The following is a 20,543-nucleotide window of genomic DNA, read 5'->3' on the forward strand; positions in this document are numbered from 1 at the left end:
AAGGTCCATGTTAAGAACAAGATCCCAAGTCGTTGTATACTCAACATCTACACCTTTCATGACCTGAATCACATTCTCATCAGAATCCGGTGAGATGAGACGCCAATTTGGGTTACGGTTAACCATGCCACTCAACTGTCCAAGACAACGAGGGATTGTTCCTGTTAAGCTGTTGTGTGCAACATCCAAAATTTGAAGATTTGAAAGTCTGCAAAAAGATCGAGGAATTTTTCCGCTGAAGTTATTTCTCTGTAACCTCAAAACCATCGGATTAAGCTTTTCTCCAATGCATTGTGGTATATTTCCATGATAATTATTATCACCCAAATCTAAGACAGCTAAACTTTGAAAATTCATCATCTCTCGAGGAAGCTCCCCAGTAAAGTTATTGCCATTCAAATGTAACCGAAATAATGATATAAAACTTGGAATGACACCAGACCACCGATTTGAGCTAAGTATCAAGGCATTTAACTTTTGCAGATTCTCAAGACACCTAGGAATTTTCCCAATCAACCTATTTCTGGAGAGATCAAGATATTCCAAATATGTCCTGCACATGGAGCTTGGAATCTTCTCGTCGAAAAGATTATTTTGGAGAAATAATGCCTGGCCAAATCCATGTCCAGATACATTGAATTCCCCCCCACTAGGAAGGTTTGTCAAAGGTCCTTTGAGTTTGTTGCGTGAGAGATCTAAGAAAGGAATGATGGGCATCTTCCGCAACCATGTGGGCAGAGGTCCAGAAATCGTAGCATTGGACAAAACTAACACCCCAAGTTTCCTTTGATTTTGAAGCCACTTCGGAAATCCATTTCCAACATTGCAAGAACCGAGTCGAAGAATTAGCAATTGGAATGGAGGTATCCAGTCACGTGAAAAATTGAATGTCAGCTTAGTGTTGGAAGAAGCAGCCAAGCACTTCAACATCGAAAGGTTAGCGAAATGAACTTCAAACACTACACCTTTTAATGAATTGTCAGAAATATCCAAATAGTGGAGATTGGTATGCTGCCCGATTGAAACTGGAATAGTCCCATTTAACAAATTAGAAGAAAGGTCAAGTTTGGAGAGTTTTCCAAGGAATGTAGGAATGGGACCAGTTAAATGGTTAAGAGAGAGATCTAATACTTCTAAAAATCTTAATCTTCCAAGAGATTTCGGGCTTACACCCGTCAATTTGCTTTCAGATATGAGTAAGCCTCTTAAATTGGTCAGTGTTCCAAGTCCTTCTGGAATTGTACCATTTGAACTCCAACGTAAATCCAACATCTCCAAAGAATATTGAGAACATTCTGACATGTTTTTTGGTGAGTCAATCAATTCTATATCACAATCATTGCCTGCAGCAATCAATTGTTTCAGGTAACACTGTCTCCAGATTCCAAGAGGCTCAATATGCTTAAACTCGTTAAAAGAAAGATAAAGCTCTAGAAGGTTAGGCATAATAGCAACCGATGAATTCAGCATGTTTTCCGAAAGGTCAAGGACTCTTAGAGAGCTCATGTTTGTTAAAATAGATGGAAATATGCCAGAAATTGAATTATCTCTAAGATCCAGGTGTTGGATGTTAGACAGTGTACTTAAATTAAGATGTGGAGAAGATAGATGTGTATTATCGAGCCTACAAAATGACAAATGCAGCACTGATAAAGAAGGGATCATGCTTAGCAAGTTTGCAAAGTTCCATGCCAAACTAATATTATAGCCTGAAAGATCTAGGAATGCTAAGGATGTCATGTTTAGAAAAAAATCAGGGAGTGGACCTTTGAGAGAATTGAAGCTAAGATCCAAGTGTTTGATGTTGGGAAGTATTCTACTAAAATTATGAGAAGCACCAAGATCAGAATTGGAAAGTCCACAATATGACAAACTTAACACTTTTAAAGAAGGAATCATGTAAAGCACCATGTCAAAGTTATGTGTTCCACTAAGATTCACCTTACTCAAGTCGAGATGCTCCAGTGATGAAAGGCCCGCAGTCCACACCATATTGTCAGCCATCATATTTTGGTTTGAACTGAGATCAAGAACCTTTAAATTAGAAAGATTTCCAATGTGATGAGAAATAATACCTTCAAAACCAGCATGAGAGAGATTGAGGTAGCTCAGCTGTTTGAAGGATCCAATGAACTCAGGGATCTGGCTTCCTTCAAAATCATTCCCACTCAAGTCTAAGTATTTGAGATGCCTCAACTCCGCCAAAGAAGAGTTCGCCTCATTACCAGCTAAGTAGCCTTCACCAACAAATTCAGAGTAGCGTTCATCAAAAGTGTAAGAAAAAGATGCTCTGAGATTTAGGCCCTCCACATTTCCAGTGACATTGTCACAGTGGATTCCTTCCCACATGCAACAGTCATTGCCAACCCATGATGATAACATTCCATAATCATCTCTGACACTCTGTTTGAAATTGAGAAGAGCAAACCTCTCTTGCTCAGAGCAAACGCCACTCTTATTTCTAAAACCCAAACAAGAGGTTGCAACCAAAAGGACAAATATGAAAATGAGATGGAGCCCCAAACCACTCTGATTCCCCATTATCGATGCTAACTCGGTTTAATTTTGAAAATAAATTGATTGGAAAGAAGGGTTCTTATGAAGAGTTGATTTGTTTTTAGGATCAAGAGACTACTTCATTTATAGACCCATAATTAGTTATTGCCCGGGAAAGACATGGAAGTCAATCGACAATTTGTATCTACTTATATATAAGTACCGGTCTGTTTTTCCCTCTTGATTAAAATAAGTTGTTTTTTGGCTTTACTTGGCCACTGGTTTGTAACAATTAACAAAATATGAATAAATTAAAACAGATAATTTGAAAAACAAGCACCAACACATTTTGAGAAATCAAAGACATTTTATAGATAATGGAAATAATAGTTATAGTTATATTTAAGTCAAAATAAGAATATTTGTTTAAGATTTCTATTCAACCTGTTCACATGTAATGATACATAAGTCTATTTCATGGTAGACCTCACAACTGACTTTGGAGCCGACAAAGAAGCCCCCCCTAAAACGGAAGAATTTTATTATTATTATCATATTATTATTTGACAATTGACACAGTAGTATGAGACCTCAGGTTGCCTAAATTACATGCAACATTCAGATTGTTTAATTGCCTTTAATAATTATTAACTTGTGGGTTTCTTAAATTACAAAGTTCAAATAAAAGGTCTTATTCGCTTGAATTACACGGAATTAGGCAAAAATATACAAAAGATTGTTCACGTTTTGGGGATTAAAACATCACAAAATATAATTAAGAACAAGAACCTAAAAAATGAGAATGTTTTTGATGGCTAAAGTCGTGTACTAACAATAGTCAAGTAAGTATGTAACAAATGACAAATTTTAACCGACTAATTAATAAGCATATTTAGAACATTATAACTACATGTATCCTGCAACTTATCCAAGAAATTACTTTTCCAATTAATATGGATTTTTTTTCTCAAAGTTGGCACCATGGATCTTCTGTTTTCGGGTACTAGCTTTTTGCAATGTTAACTAATAAGTGCATAACCAAAGAGCTAATGAATATAGAAAAGCTTTTTAATATTTTGTGGATTGAAACAGTATAAATCTGTTAATATCCTGCAGTCAATTAAGCATTTAACAAAATGAATAATTTTTCAAAGCCCAATAACGAGTAGATTTAAAACATAATAACTATAATATATCCTGCAGCTTATCCAAGAAATTACCTTTCCGATTATAATGGATTTTGCTTCTTAAAGCTAGCACAAAGTCTTTCATAATCGGGAACAAGCTTTTTACAAGAAATTACTCCCTATGGGCTATGGTAGACCTAAATGTGTTTGCTTGTAAGTCATTTAACAAAAGTTGAATTGAACAAAATACAATTTTTGACAAACAAGCATTTGCATTTTCAAAATTCAAAGACAGTTCACAATGCTTTGTAAATGATTGTTATAAATAATAAACTTCGTGTTGATGTTTAATGATTTACAAAACTTACTAGAAGAAAATAAGTTTTTCTTATTTATTATTTGACTTAACAAAGTTGATATATCAAGCCTGATAAAAGATAGTTTCTATAGTCTCAAAATTAAAAACCACATATAGTTTTTCTTATATCACCCCAGGTGCTCTATATTTCTATTCATCAATCATTTATTACCTTGTCTGATAAAGGATGTATGAGACCTTGGGTTCCGTAAATTACATGCAATGTTTGTTTGTTTATATATTTTAGTTTCTTAATTTTTAAATGCAGAATACCAAACATTGTGTTTCTTACTTTCTTAAATTACAAGGTTCAGGTGGAGCGTCTTATCCAGTTGAATCATAGTATGCAACAAGACTGACCTATAAAATGGTTTCAAGGATCAGATGCGCAAACAGAGTGAGCCTTGTTGGCCGACATTGTAAATGTATGTGTCTAATACATCTTCGGTTGATGCACAGATCAAAATGACCTAGAGAAACAATATAAATAAATTAGAGCAAGGTTACTCATGAAACAATCTCTAAGAAAAAAAAAAACTGAAAACATAATTCCAATAGAGCTTTTTGACAAGTCCTAGGGTTAAACTTGACATTGACATTAGATGGTTTAGGAACTCACTTGCAAGTAAACAAGTTTCTGATTCTAGAACATTATATCTCACCAGAGGCAATGTACTTTTTAGGGACAATATTAGCATATCAGCTTCTGTTTATTTATTGTTTTACGAGTTCCGTTTGTTAATCATGATATCAATAGTTAATTCATTCAATATTTAGAATAATCCCCAATGTCATAATCAAGACATTCGGTTAAATTATAATTATCATTCCTTATGTAAGCATCTCACGTTTTAGTTAACTCATTCATTATTGATAATGAAAGTAAGGGGGTTTTTGGATAGGGAAAAAATAGGTTGCTTATTGCTTATTGCTTAATCCCACTGCAACAAGCAAAATTTAAATGTTTGGATATGAGTCTTTAAAAATCAGTTTATTGCGGTAGGAATAAGCAAAATAAGCTGGTTTTAATAAGCAATGAGGGGGGAATGCTTATTGCTTATTGTTTATTGGTCATTTTACTCATATAAACTGTTTTATTTTGCCAAACACTTAAATATTTATTGCTTATTGCTTATTCCCACCGCAATAAGCTAATCCAAACACATTTTTAAAAAAAATTGCTTATTCTCACCACAATAAGCAAATAAGCAATAAGTTAATAAGCTAAAAACTATTTATCCAAACACTCCCTAAGTATATATAGTTTACATGTCACTGTCCTTTCATCATAATGATATAAAACACATCTAGAAATCATGCCACCAGGGCCGGTCCAAGCATATTTTGGGTCCGGGACAAGAACAAAAAAGGGGCCCTTTGAAAAAAATTGTTCTTAAGCAACAGTATCAAATATTTTCTTTCTTTCTTGTGATTGAGGCTTTAAGTTTCGTTTAAAACATAGATGAAATTAATGATAGTTTAGGAGTGAATTATATTTTTCTGTTAAAAGAAATAGTAAGTAAATATAAACAAAATTAAAAAAATAAATAAATAAACTATCATCAAGTTCTAAAATTGGGCCTCTTAAATAAAACTCAATTTATAAATTCTTCGTGAGTAGGATTCTTATAAAAATAGATAAATAACTAGCTTTTATTTCATAAGAAAATAAATAGATTTGTTAATTTATAATTAAATTTTTGTGTGATATTAAAAAAAATAATTTGAATTATTGAAGTGTGTAAACTATAAACCAACTGTTTACATTTGTGTGTAAACCTGCCGATATCTGTGTAAAGTTTAAAATAAGTTGATATATACAAATGACAATAATATTTAATATTATAAATATAAAAAAATCATGCACATTGCTAGAATTGAACTCGAGACATGCCTGTAGAAAATAATGGAGGAAGCGCCTTTTCCAATCGATCTACAATCATATTTGTTTAAAAATTAACACTGCTAATATATAATTATAACGTAAATCCTTTTTAGGGGCCCCAATCAAAAGATGGGCCATGGGCCATCGCCCAGGTTGCCCACCCTCACGGGCCGGGCCTGCATGCCACACATGCAACCAGTCAAGAACTATACCCGGTGGATTAATGTTAAAGATCATCTCTAGCCTAATAGAATAAAAGTATTGTTGTTTCCTATATAAAAAGTCGTGTTCTACAATTAATTCCATTCTATATTAACATGTAAGAAATCCCAAGCACTATACACCTCCCCATGCCCCACCTTCTACGATAAAAAATGCATCATCAATATGTAATAACATAATATACAATATTCTCAACTTCATTAATTAACATTATCTACTTTACTTAAATCACCACTGCCTAATTTAACCAGAAATTCCCAGAATTGTCAAAATTAGGTCACCACACACAATCTCAACTCAACTTTCTTTTAAGTTAGTTATATGCCTTCATTCCGCTTACATTCCAACAGATTATCAACTTAAGGACACCAATTTAACACAACTCAACAAATTTTACATATATAATCAACATACCTTGACTAATGCGGCTCAGCGTTCAACTCAGACCGGTTACCGCTTCTATATTAGAAATCCGACACATTTATGATCTTCATTTCACTAATTTCCTTCATGAGTTCTCCTTTGTTCTTCCTCTTCTTTTCTTTCAGACTTCAAATTAGAGGCAAAACTGCGGTTGTTTGCGTTGCTATATGCGGAACCGCTATATGGCACCGCTATAACTTTTTAAACCCCGAACGGGTATACATTGCTATACCACCGCAACATCACCGCTACAACACCACTATTCACTGCCCATATATAGCTCCTCCTTTCGCTTTATTTTCACAGTTTCACCTTACATCTGATATGTGTGATCGGAAATTAATAAGCACATTTTTTTTTCTTTATTTATAAGACTAAATTACATAACTGGTCATTGTACTTTACTAAATGGAAAAAAAATGAAATAAAAGAACTTAAGTTTTTACAAAAATGTTGGTTTTATTTTTAGACGTGTTTTAGGTCCAGTAAAGCCGGATATTTTGTTTAATTTGTTCATTTGTATCATTTTAGCGGTTTCCAAGTGACATACCGATTACCAAATGCCAGCAAAACCCTTGAGTTTTCAAAAATATTCAGATTTACCTTTAAGTTATCAAAAATATTTATATTTATCCTTACTCTGATTGTTATTTTGATAATTTTGATTATTATTATTATTATTATTATTATTATTATTATTATTATTATTATTATTATTATTAATTTTTTAAATGTATAAAAATATTTTATACATACATTTTTATTAATATAAATGTATTTTTAATTATATATATATATATATATATATATATATATATATATATATAAGTTCAAATAAAAACAGTAAATACTATGTTTATGTTATTATTCTGTATTGAATGTTGTATATGTGTATTGTTGATGTAATTCTAATATGAAAATTAACATTTTATAATTTATATATTCATTAGAATGTGATTATTCTATTATAAATTTATGTATATGCATTTTTATAGTAAATTTTAATTTTAGTTTTAACCTATGACTATTCATTTATTTATTGCTGAATAATGACATAAAACTGTTGATACAAAATTCATTGTAGAATAATGATATAAAAATAGTGTTTTTATGTTCTCACACTATTTAATATTTTTATTATATATATATATATATATATATATATATATATATATATATATATATGTGTGTGTGTGTGTGTGTGTATGTATGTATGTATGTATGTATGTATTTAGTATTTATATACATTTGAAAACCTATGTATTCCTTTAAACACGTAATTATATATTAAGATTGTATTTATTTGTATTCATTAGGTATAAATATATATATATATATTTATTTCATATAAAAATATATTGTATATATATAAATATAAAAATACAAATCTATAAGGTTTATATTGTATAATAGTCATATGTATTTGTACATATTACTAAGTATAAATATATATTTATTTCATATTTGTATGCATACGATAAAAGTATTTTTAAATTTATAAATATGTTTTTATTTGTATTTAGTAGATATATTTATTTTTATTAAATTGCATTTAATATATACAAATATTTATTTATTTTGTATAAAAACTATCATATACATATAAATATTAAAAAAAATACATATTAATACTTAGTAAGTAAACACCAAAAAAAAAATTATTTTGGTTGATAAATCACCCAAAGAATTAAAAAAATCCTTCGTTTATATGTATATTACCATACATATATATATATATATATATATATATATATATATATATATATATATATATATATGCAAGTACATATAATTATATCTTTTATTCAATATAAAACTTATAAATAGATATTTTTATATTTATATATATACAATATATTTTTATTCAAAATACATATTAATACCTACTAATGCAAATAACTATATTTTTAATATATAAATACGTTTTTAAAGGCATACATTAGCTTTCATATGTATATAAATACTAAATAGAAGTAAATATATTTTTAAATCTATACAAATATTGTTATACATTTAAATACGTATTTAAAAATATACATATAAAATATTTATATACATTTAAAATTGTATTAAACATATAATATTAATAATAATAATAATAATAATAATAATAATAATAATAATAATAATAATAATAACAATAGTAATCAAATTAATCAAAATAATTAAAACAATCAAAATCAAAATCAAAAGTAAGGGTAAATCCGAAAATTTGTAAAAACTTAAGGGTAAATCCAAACATTTTTGAAAACTCAAGGGCTTTATTAGCATTAGGTAACCGGTAGGTTACCTGAAAACCGACTATAATGATATAAATGTATAAATTAAACAAAACATCCGGTGTGATTGGATCTAAAACATGTCCAAGAGTAAGACCTACATTTTTGTGAAAACTTAAAGGCTTTTATGTGATTTTCCCTTACTAAAAGTCAACGTTCGCTTCTTAATTTTATTTCTTGACAAAAATGATCATTTTAGTTTCATTTTTTTTATAATTTTTTTTTTTTTTTTGTAATTGGTACCTATCCCATATAAAATGTGTATTTTACAATTTTTAAAATATTTTAAAATTTTCTTATATATTTCTAATTTATATAGATAATAAATCAAAGGGTCCCACCAAAGACGCGATTGACCTTAATAGGGAAGACAAAGATGAGATTGAACAAAGATTGCAGCATTCGTCTCAAGTTTTGATAAACCGGACCAACGAATATAAATAATTGGAAAATAGATTTATCGAAAGCTATACGGACGACAAGTCGTCGGCATAGGTTTTCAGCATACCACGTATTTTTTGGTCGTTCCCGCCAGAGGTTTCAAGACGACATGTCGTCACCACAAGTATCCGGGTCAAACGATTTTGGTCAAAGTTGGCAAAACGTGTGGCGACGACTAATCGTCGGCATAGGGGGAGTTGTAGCGATGACTTTTGTCGTTGGTATAGGTGTCGTCACCATAGCCATGTATTCCTGTAGTGATTGAGGGGCGAAAGACATACTACAGGTATGTATTCATCCGTATTTCCTTTCGATTTCAATTTCTAATTTTGATTTTATGACCGAGTTTGACCTAATTTTCATCATGTTGCCATAGAACTGCAATAATTGTTTGCTCCTCAATCCTTGATACATCTTAGCGATTTCTGGTGCATACCCCCCATCGACTTTGTTGCCTATTGCTTCATTCATTTTTTTCATTTGCCTTTGTAAAATCATCATCAACTGATGACAAAGACAACGCAGGTTTGTGGGTTCTTTTATCAGTAAAGAATGTTACCATACAATTTTGCAATAGAACATTTAAATTGGTTCAGCTAATACACAACAATTACAAGGGGATCAGTTTCGTCCCGATGCTTCTGGTTCAGTTCAAATACAACAGTGACACAGCTTCCCTACTGCCCACAATAATTTACAGGTATCAGTTTTGTTGTTATGCACAGTAACTGTTTGATGAAATGCATGACATATGTTTTCTGTAATGGGATTTTTTGAAGTTATAGAAAACCTTACACCTGAAGTAAAGCTCGAAGATCAAATGGTAATTGCACATTTATACTGCATGTTATTTGTTAAAGTAATATCTTTTGCTTATGGGATGATTGTCTAAATCTATTTTCGACAGCGTATATAGCCGACAAGATGTTTGTTGAAATAGCTCTACACAAGGTAAACCTGCTTCCATGTTATCTCTTTCATACCTAATTTAATTATTTGATTAAAATTTAAACATATTTATTGATTAAATGTCAATGAAATTTTGTTCTTATATAAGATGTGTTCATTGGGTTGATTAGAGGGTTAAATCATGGAAACAATCATCTGTAACCAATTCCTTTCCATTTAGCAATACTATTTGGTTGTTCAAATCTCATTTTTTTTTTCTGTTAGATGATACTCTTCTCTTATAACCTCATCAGCTTAAGTATTTCGTCTCATTTTAGGAAAGTTTGATCTTTTTGTTCGCTTTGGTTCCTTTTTTGTGTGAGTATTTTAGTGATGTTTAAAAAAGAAATCCTGACATTTGTTGTGCTAAAACCATCTAAGTTGATCAATAGCAACGTGATCCCTGTCTATAAAAATTAAGACTTTTTTAAGTTAGTGAAGAAAAGAAGAGGTAATTTTTGATTTTTTTAAAAAAAATTTGTTTTAGTGTATTACTTGGAATTTCATTTTTTCACGAGTCAAATTATTTCTAGGCGTTGATTCTGGATTACTTTTGACATTTCTTAACTCAAGTTCATAGTTGTGATTTAGGAATTCTTCCATTTGACAGGAAATTTGAAGTGCATGATGTCAGATAACATATGTGGGATCTATTAAACACCTCATTTCCATGATTTTCCCTGCTTGGTTCTTTATGTATCGAGTAAGAGATAAACACCCATAATCCCATATATAGCTTACTAGATTAAGTCTTTGTCCACCTTAATCGCTTTAAGTTAAAAATAAAATTTAATTGCTAAAATAGCAATGTACTTTCCTCTGTTTTACAAATATGAGCAACATACTTTAGTTTTAAGTTCTATCCTATAATACCATCATACCTTTAATTTTCTAACCACTTTAATCAATACTTGCTTTTTTATTCCTTACCGAGAATGTTGACGTTGCATTTCTTATGTTGACAGGACTGCCACATAATCTTACACATAATGGCAATGCCTTATGCACAGGAAGTTAAGATACAACTATTAAGGTTAGAATTAGATCAAACAAACTCTGGAATCTTGATTCCTTTCTTTTTTTGTAACATAGTTAGGAGATAGATCCTATAAACTTTGAAAAGTGACTCAGGTTAATTCTAACGTTTATTATTTATTTTAAGGAAATTTGGAAGAAATAATATAATGGCTTTTTGGTGGCTGACTCAACCCGTGAGCCCGGGCCAATGCAACATGATTATAGTTATGATCAAACACTTTGAAATATTATAGTTAATAGGGTAGTTTTTTCAAAGTATAACATCCTAATTTAAAAAATGAAATGACAGAATTTCCCCTAATATGAATTACTCTTGCTTTTTTTATTTACATATCTATGTTTTTGCATTTCTTGGATTTACATCTTACATTTAGTTTTCTTACCAAAAAGTTTATACAAAGAAATATTCAACCTCTATACTCTACTTGTTGGAATATTGATGTAACATTGGATCTTCAAGAAAATTATTTTTTAAAAAGTCATTTCTTACTTTCATTTATATTTCTTCTTTTTTGTTCTTTTTAAATTACTTTAATGTCCGAGAGGCCCAAGATCTCATACAAGCAGCTTTGACGAAGCTACAAAAAGGATACATCATGAATGACCAGTCTTACACCATCATCTCCACAACACCAGCACAAGAAGAGTACAAAACCCTAAAGAACATCCTTGAAGAGGCAAAATCGGATGACCTGTCCATGAAAGACAATATCATATTCATGATCGGATCAATCCATAAGAGGATCTCGATTTACAAACATCTGATGAAAAACAAATCCGCTAGTTAGATGAAGTTTCCCTTCCAATAAATAAATGAATAAACTATATCCCTTAATCTAAATCCGATCCCCGCAATGACGGGGCAGAGCACTTTTCTAGTTTTCAAACAAAATTAAAGAAAAAGAACTTTTTTCCCACTATGATCCCACACTCATTAACTCAACAATCAAAAATTCATACCTAGCTCAGATACAACCACCCAACTACATTTGAAATAGCAAGGGCCCATCACTAAATCAACACCCAAGACCCACCCAAAAGCAATTAACGAATGTGAGGACCAATTTCATGAAAACCCTTATAGAAAACAATAACTAAATCAAGAAAACAGAAATTTGCAGCCCCTTCTTGACATAACTAAGACGAGGGTAGTGAAGATGAAAATGGTGATCGGTTTGCGATGATGGACAAATTTAGAAAATTGGGATTGGTTTGTGATGATGAACCAATTCGAAAATTGGGAATTTAAGTCAACTAAGTAAGCTCCTGGCAAAAGGTGGCACCGTGATTGATGCCCCAAGTATAAATACCAAATCCAACAAATATTTGATTTTTCACCCAACCATTTTGGTCTTGTACATGAAAAACTAGAAGATGTACAAATGAAGATGTAGATAATAAGCCTTACATGATTCTTACTTGGACCAATATTGTACATGAAAAGCGACACCTTTAAACATATGAAAAGCAGCAGGTTGAGAGCAAGAGGGCATAATAGCATATTTTATACTGTGATACACTAACGATTTGATCTTTATATAAACACCAAATCCAACAAAAGTTTCAAAATTGACACCTTTAAACATACAAATGCCATACAAATATAAAATCCAAATAGTAGTATAAATAAAACAGTATCAGATTGCAAACAATCAGAGAAAATATATACTCAAGAACAACTTGCATTCTGGAGGATCTATGCGGCTTATCTTCCTCTCTTCATCTTGGCAACTCTTATCATGAAGGCAACGTTTATCTTGTCCATGGTTTCCTCAGCAAACCTGAAAAGCTTCCATCTCCACTCCTTCTTGAACAACAAAACTCCAATAACACCCCAAAACCCTGTCACAAAACCACTCATTATGTCCACGTAAAACAACCATTCATTCTCCCGCTCATCAACTGCTTCGTGTTTCTTTTGGCGCGTTGTTGTTGGGTCTTCATGAATGGAGCAATTCTTTGGCAATGGAGCTCCACATAAATCTTTGTTTCCTGTATATATTGATGGATCATCCAGGGTCTGCAACTGATTTCCTGTTGGAATGGGTCCCGACAAGTTGTTGTGTGACAAATTCAAATGGCTCAAAAAAGTCAAAGCTGCCATGCTTGCAGGGATCATCCCGGTCAACTTGTTTCCAGATAAATCGAGAGAAAACAACTTCTTCATGTTTCCAATGTTATATGGAATTCCACCAGTGAGATGATTATTAGACAGGTTGAGACCCATCAACATGGCAAGTGCAGTTAGCTTGATCGGGATTTCTCCTGAAAGTTTATTGCTTGAAAGGTCCATGTTAAAAAGTAGATCCCAAGTTTTTGTATACTCACGATCAACACCATTCAAGACTTGAATCACATTATCTGCAGAACGCCGATAGTCTAGGCCAGTATTACCAGATAGCATGGCATATAACTCTCCTAGACAATCAGGTATGCTTCCCATCAAGTTGTTGTATGCAACATCCAAAATCTGAAGATTTGAAGATTTGCACAAAGATTGTGGAATTCGACCAGTGAAGTTATTTTTGTGCAACCTTAAAACCATTAAATTTGTAAGGCTTTCTCCATTCCACTCAGCTATACTTCCACAAAATATATTATCACCCAAATCCAAGACTTCTAGATTTCGTAAATTCCACAATTCCGAAGGAGGTTCACCAGTAAAGTTATTGCCATTCAATTTTAACCGGTATAATGATGAACAATGACCTAAGGAACTCGGAACGACACCAGAAAGCCGATTTGAACTAAATATCATGGTACGCAACTCTTGAAGATTCCCAAGGCATTTGGGAATTTTCCCAGTTAACCTATTTCTGGAAAGATCAAGATATTCCAAATCTGTCTTTCTACATAATGACTTTGGAATCGACCCAGTGAAAAGGTTGTTTTCCAGGAACAGTGACCTTCGAATTGATGCAGTGAAAATGTCATTTTTCATGACTTGTGACCTTGGAATTGACTCAGTGAAAAGGTAATTTTCCAGGAACATTGACATGTAATCATATCTATTTACATTAACATTTCCACCGTTGGGAAGGTTTGTCAATGGTCCTTTGAGTTTGTTGTGAGAAAGATCGAAGAAAGGAATGATGGGCATCTTCTGCAACCATGTGGGCAGAGGTCCCGAAATTGTAGTATTAGACAATGCTAATCTTACAAGTTTCCTTTGGTGTCGAAGCCACTGTGGAAATTCATTTCCAATATTGCAAGAACTAAGTTGAAGAGAAACCAACTGAAATGAAGGTATCCACTCACGTGAAACATTGAACGCCAACCTAATGTTGGAAGAAATATCCAATTGCTTCAACATTGAAAGGTTGGCAAAGTGGTCTTCAAAAACTACTCCTTCTAAAGAATTGCTAGACAAATCAAGGTATTGGATTTTGGCAAGTTGCCCAATTGAAACAGGAATAGTCCCATTTAACATATTTGAAGACAGCCAAATTGCTTGTACTGTAACAAGTCCACCCAAAGATGCTGGGATGGGACCTGTTAACCGATTGGACCTCATATTCAAATATATTAAAGCTGGTAGTTTTCCAAAGGATTCTGGAATTGAACCACTCAGTTCATTAAAGGAAAGGATGATTTCTTGTAATGAAACAAGTCTTCCTAGAGATGCTGGGATGGGACCTGTTAACCGATTGAAATGTAGATCCAAATATGTTAGAGCTGATAGATTTCCAAAGGACTCTGGAATTGAACCATTTAACATATTTGAAAACAACATAACTTGTTGTAAAGAAACAAGCCTTCCTAATGATGTTGGGATGGGGCCTGTTAACCGATTGAAACGTAGATCCAAATATGTTAGAGCTGATAGATTTCCAAAGGATTCTGGAATTGAACCATTCAGTTGATTAAAAGAAAGTTGGAGTGTGGTAAGATTCCCAATGAATGTTGGAATGGGACCGGTTAGCGCGTTATAAGATAGATCTAGTACTTCTAAAAATATTAATTTTCTTAAAGACTTGGGGATTGGACCTGTCAATCCGTTGAACGATAGATCTATCTCTCTTAAATTCGCTAGTCTTCCAAGTGCTTCTGGAATTCTACCATGCAAACTCATCACTATTTCCAACCTCTCCAAAGCATATTCGGAGCATTCCGATCCATTTTTTGATGTGTCACCAATTTCTATAGCAAAATAATTGTTTGACACACTCAATTTTTTTAGGTGACACTGTCTCCAGATTCCAACATGCTCAAACTGCTTAAACTTGTTGGAAGAAAGATCAAGCTCCAGAATGTTAGGCATATTAGAATCCAATGAAGTCAGCGAGTTTTCTGAAAGGTCAAGGACTCTTAGGGAACTCATGTTTTTTAAATAAGATGGAAATATGCCTCCAATTGAATTGGAGCTAAGATCTAGGCGTCGGATGTTAGAAAGGGTACTGGAATTAAGATGAGGGGGAGATAGAAGCGTGTTATGGAGCCCACAACGTGACAAATGCAGCTCTGATAATGAGGGGATCGTGTTTAGCAAGCTTGCAAAGTTCCATGTCAAACTAAGATCAAAGCCTGAAAGATCCAGGAATGCAAGGGATTTAAAATTTTGAAAAAAGCCAGGGAGTGGACCTTCGAAAAAATTCAAGCCAAGATCAAGGAATACAAGGGATGTCATGTTTAGAAAAAATCCAGGGAGTGGACCTTTGAAATAATTTCTGCTAAGATCGAGGTACTTGATGTTAGAAAGTATCCTACTTGAATTTAGAAAAGGAGCAAGATCAGCATTGGAGAGTCCACATCCTGACAAACTTAGCTCTTTTACCAAAGGTATCATGGAAAGCGACATGCCCCTGTTTTTTGCTCCACCAAGATCCACGTAACTCAAGTCAAGATGCTCGAGTGACGAAAGGCGAAAAGTCCATGCCAGATCATCTGCCTTCAACCCATCATTTGAACTGAGATCAAGAACCTTTAGATTAGAAAGGTTTCCAATGTGATGAGAAATAATACCTTGAAAACCAGCATGAGAGAGATTGAGGTAGCTCAGCAGTTTGAAGGATCCAATGAACTTTGGGATCCGGCTTCCTCCAAAATCATTCCCACTCAAGTCCAAGTAACTGAGATGACTCAGCTCCGCCAAAGAAAAGCTCATTCCATCACCAACTAAGTAGTAAATAACTCCCACGTTGCCTCCTCTCATGTCTCCTTTGAGATGAAGGCTTTTAATGTTTCCGGTGACATTGTCACAGTGGACTCTTTCCCACATGCAACAATCATTGCCAACCCATGATAACAACATTCCATAATAATCTATGACACTCTCTTTGAACTTGAGAAGAGCAAGTCGCTCTTGCTCAATGCAAACGATGCTAGTATTTGCAACACCCAAACAAGAACAAGTGTTTGCAACCAAGAAAATACTCACAAAAATGAGATAGAGCCCCAAACCCCTCCAATTCCCCATTATCAACCCAAACTCACTTTTATTTAGAAAATAAAAAATTGAAGTGGAAAGATAAGTTGTTATTAAGAACTCATGTGTTTTTATGATCATGAAACAAGTTCGTTTATACAGCCATAAATAAAGAACAACTTGTTATCATGAAAGACTTGGAAGTCAATGGAGAATTTATATCCACAACTTTAGATTCTTGTGGTCCTTTTGGCTATTTTTCTTTTTCTTTTGATCAAAGCAAGTGGTTTATCCCCCGTGACAGATGCAGTTGTATTTCGCCACAATTCCTTAACAAAATATGAATTGAATAAAACACAGTAATTGACAAGCAGGTATTCACACTCTGAAAATCTACGATAATTTATCAAATTTTATTGTAAATTAAAAAAATCGGTTTTGATGTTTGATAATTTTCAAAACCAACTGCAAGAAAAAAAAGTTTTTTTATTATTTGTGTAAATGATAGTTATAAATTTCAATTCATTTACCTGGAAATGTCTCAAATTTCATTTCTAACAAGGTCTAATGGGTAAAATCTAAAAGCTTGGCTAAATATGAATTGCTAGATAGTTTGAACAAACTGTCAACCTACCCAAGGTTTAGAGTTCATGTATTATTTTTATTATTACTTTTTGACATTACTGGTATGAGAGCTTGGATTCCCTACATTGGAGTCCAGTGTCTTCATAAGTAACCCATGTGATCAAGCAACTCATTTCCATTGAAGACTTGGAAGTCGATGGACAATTTGTATCCACAAACATGTAAATCAAAATTATAAATTATTAAATTAATTTTGCTGTTTAATAGTTTACAAAACTAGCTACGATACAATAATTTTGTTGTTGTTGTTTGACTTAGCAGGTTTGATGTGTTGAGCCTAGTAGAAGAAAATTCCTATAATTTTGAATTCAATAATTCATCATATCTTTAATAAAAATAAACACGTACACTCTTACAAAATGCATTATAGTTTTATTAATTGTTAGAAGTGACGTTTCCAAAATAATAACTTGGAAATAGATTAGATTTTATATCAAGTCTAACTGGTAAGACTTGCCCAAAGTATCAAGCTAATGCTTACAATCTCTTAAATCCCATCATTTAAAAAAAAACTATATTATCATTTTAATATATGCAAGTTGAATAAAAAAACACCTTCAACTTCAAGATTACTAGTGAATTTGTTCAGAGGCAAATGATACATAAGAGATATTTTTCCACATTGTAGACCTCACATATGACTTTGAAGTCAACACAGTAGCCCCAAAACTTATTGTCATGGAAGACTTGGAGGTGTATACACAATTTATTTCCACAAAATTGTATTATTTTGGTCCTGAGATAATTTTCCTTTTTCTCTTGATCAATATATATCAAACATAATTAGTTGACCACAAGTTTTCAACAAAATATGAATTAATAAATCAAAGTATGTGACAAACAATCATTTACATTTTTAAGAAATCAAAGATGATTTATAAATTTTTGTAGATGATAGTTATGAATTATAACCTTGATTTTGATATGTAATTATAAATGTGCAATAATACATAACAAGAGGTCTATTTGCTTTCATGGTAGACCTCACAGATGACTTTGAAGTCACCAAAGTAGGCCCCAAAGTTGAAGTATCTGTTTTATCTTTATTTTGACTCTTGGGTTCTATAAATTACATGCAATATTCGGTTTCTCTGTTTTCTTTTTCTTTTATAAATTTTTTAAACTGTGGTATACACAAGTGACAAGACATCATGTTTCTTAAATCACAACTAAGGTTCACACAAAGAGATGGCTATTTGCATTGTAAACATAATTATATATAATTATAAACAAAAACCTACAAAATGAGAATGTACCAATTACCTAAAAACTTGTGTATTACAAACAGTTGAGTCTTTCACATTAAGAGGTGGCTATTTGCATTGTTTTCACTTGATATGACAGACACAAATTAAATTTGTTGCTACAGCTAAAATTTGTGCAAACATTTTTATCAATAAGAATGTTTAAAGGCATTCCAATATAAAATCTACTTTATTTTTAGAAACACACTTAATAGAGGTACTGATTTCAGGTTCTTTACCAAATCTATAGTTATTAAATGTGAACAAAACTCTCGCTGCATCCTGGAAGGCTGTAACTCACGTATTTAATTTTGTTAATTCATTTTAGTTGAAACTAAGGGGCAATCTAATGCATACAAGATGCAACATCTGTGTTGACATTTGCAGAAAGTTGATTACATGATATTAAACTTTTCGTCTTTTTCTTTCAAAAATGACACTTCATTTCATGGAACCTGTTGGGCTTCAAAACACAGCTATAATGGTGTTTACTGATCGAGAATTATTTTAAAGGTAATGCTTAGTCAAAATGACAAAATCATCAACCAACCAATTTATGTAATGGATCATCGGAGACGAATGCATACTATATATATATATATATATATATATATATATATATATATATATATATATATTCTGAGTGTCGTTATATGCCACTAGAACTCTATATTTATATTAATCAATCATTAACTCCCCAGGAATTTATACATGGCCAAAGGTGGATTAATCAATATGTTATGATGTGATATATAATATTCTCAGTGTCATTGATTAACATTATAAATTCCCAAAATTGACAAAATTAGGTCACCAAACACAATTTCAACTCAACTTTCTCTTAATTTACTTGTACACCTGAATTCAGCCAACATTCCAACAAATAATCATCTTACAACCATCAATTTAATAAAACTTAAACAAATTTTACAAATATAATGAACATACCTTGACTAATGCGACTCCGAGGCAATCCAGACTGACATACTGTGTTCTTCAGTTCACTGATTTCCTACACGAGTTCTCTCTCTTTTTTTTTCCGCTTCTTCTTCTTCTATCGCTTTACCTTCACCACTTTCATCTCATTCGAGGGTAGGGAAACAGTAGGATTTAACCCATTGTGCACCATAAGCCTCTATTTTGTTTCTGGTGGGATTGCTTTTTAATCCTCTTTTTTATTTTTAACTTCTTCAAAAAGTTAAAAAATTTGGTAAATTGAAAAAATCTTTAAAATCAACTTTTAGTAAACAAGAAAAAGTGGCTGGAGAAAAAATAGAAATTTTTATATTTTTGTAACTTTTAGCTTTTGACACTTAAAAGTTATAAAAGACAAACCAAACATATTTTAAACATCATCTTTTAGAAAAAAATCTTTTTTGTAAAAGTCCTTTTATAAAAAGGACTTTTATGTTTAAAAAGCAATCCCAAACACACCCTTAGATTTTATTTTTTGATCCCATTACCTTTATTTAATTATACCAAATACTCCTATTTTATATGTTATTCTGAAACTTCTACATTTTCTCAAATATACACCAATAAAACTAATATAAATAAGACAAAACTGCAAATTTGATCCTTGTGGTTTGCAAAAATCTTTGGATGTGATCAAAAAAGTTTTCGGCTTGCAACAAATGTCAAAAATCAAATTTTTCTGGGTCCAAAAAAAATTGAAATTTTTTAATTTCAATTTTGTATTTCCTTTCTTATTTACTTTAATACTTTCTGAAATTAAAATAATAATAATAATAAATAAATAAATAAAAGATAGACCCGACTCTACCCCTACCGTTACCCCCTTCTTTTCTCTCTCTCTCTCTCTCTCTCTCTCTCTTTCTCTCTCTCTCTCTCTCTCTCTCTCTCTCCACCGTATACCCACATTATTTTTCTTTTCACCACCCAAGAACACTTCATCTTCTTCATCTCTTTTTTCTTAATCAAAATTCCATATCCACACATCTATTCCAGACACATGACACATACAAGCACTCATGAACATACCTATCAAAATACACCGACACACATCACTGAAATTCAACTCTACATGTTCGATCTATGGGAGCTTCCAGGTG

General features: G+C 32.0%; 1 protein-coding gene and 1 long non-coding RNA gene across 2 annotated transcripts; both read right to left on the bottom strand.

Annotated features, from left to right (window-relative positions):
- Positions 1-12,676: 12,676 nt before the first annotated feature.
- LOC145065946 (uncharacterized) lies at positions 12,677-16,724 on the bottom strand. The gene has a single exon (XM_079013065.1). It carries the CDS (start codon positions 16,721-16,723, stop codon positions 12,923-12,925), a length of 3,801 nt encoding a protein of 1,266 aa, XP_078869191.1. The 5' UTR covers position 16,724; the 3' UTR covers positions 12,677-12,922.
- Positions 16,725-19,143: 2,419 nt separating this feature from the next.
- LOC145069801 (uncharacterized) lies at positions 19,144-19,606 on the bottom strand. The gene is made up of 2 exons (XR_013689684.1): positions 19,420-19,606; positions 19,144-19,329 (listed from the first exon to the last, which is right to left on the bottom strand). It is a non-coding gene; the product is annotated as an uncharacterized LOC145069801 (long non-coding RNA).
- Positions 19,607-20,543: the final 937 nt, after the last annotated feature.

Source organism: Lactuca serriola, chromosome 8, assembly GCF_051521515.1.
Source record: "Lactuca serriola cultivar US96UC23 chromosome 8, Lser_US96UC23_V15, whole genome shotgun sequence".
Taxonomy (NCBI): Eukaryota; Viridiplantae; Streptophyta; class Magnoliopsida; order Asterales; family Asteraceae; genus Lactuca; species Lactuca serriola.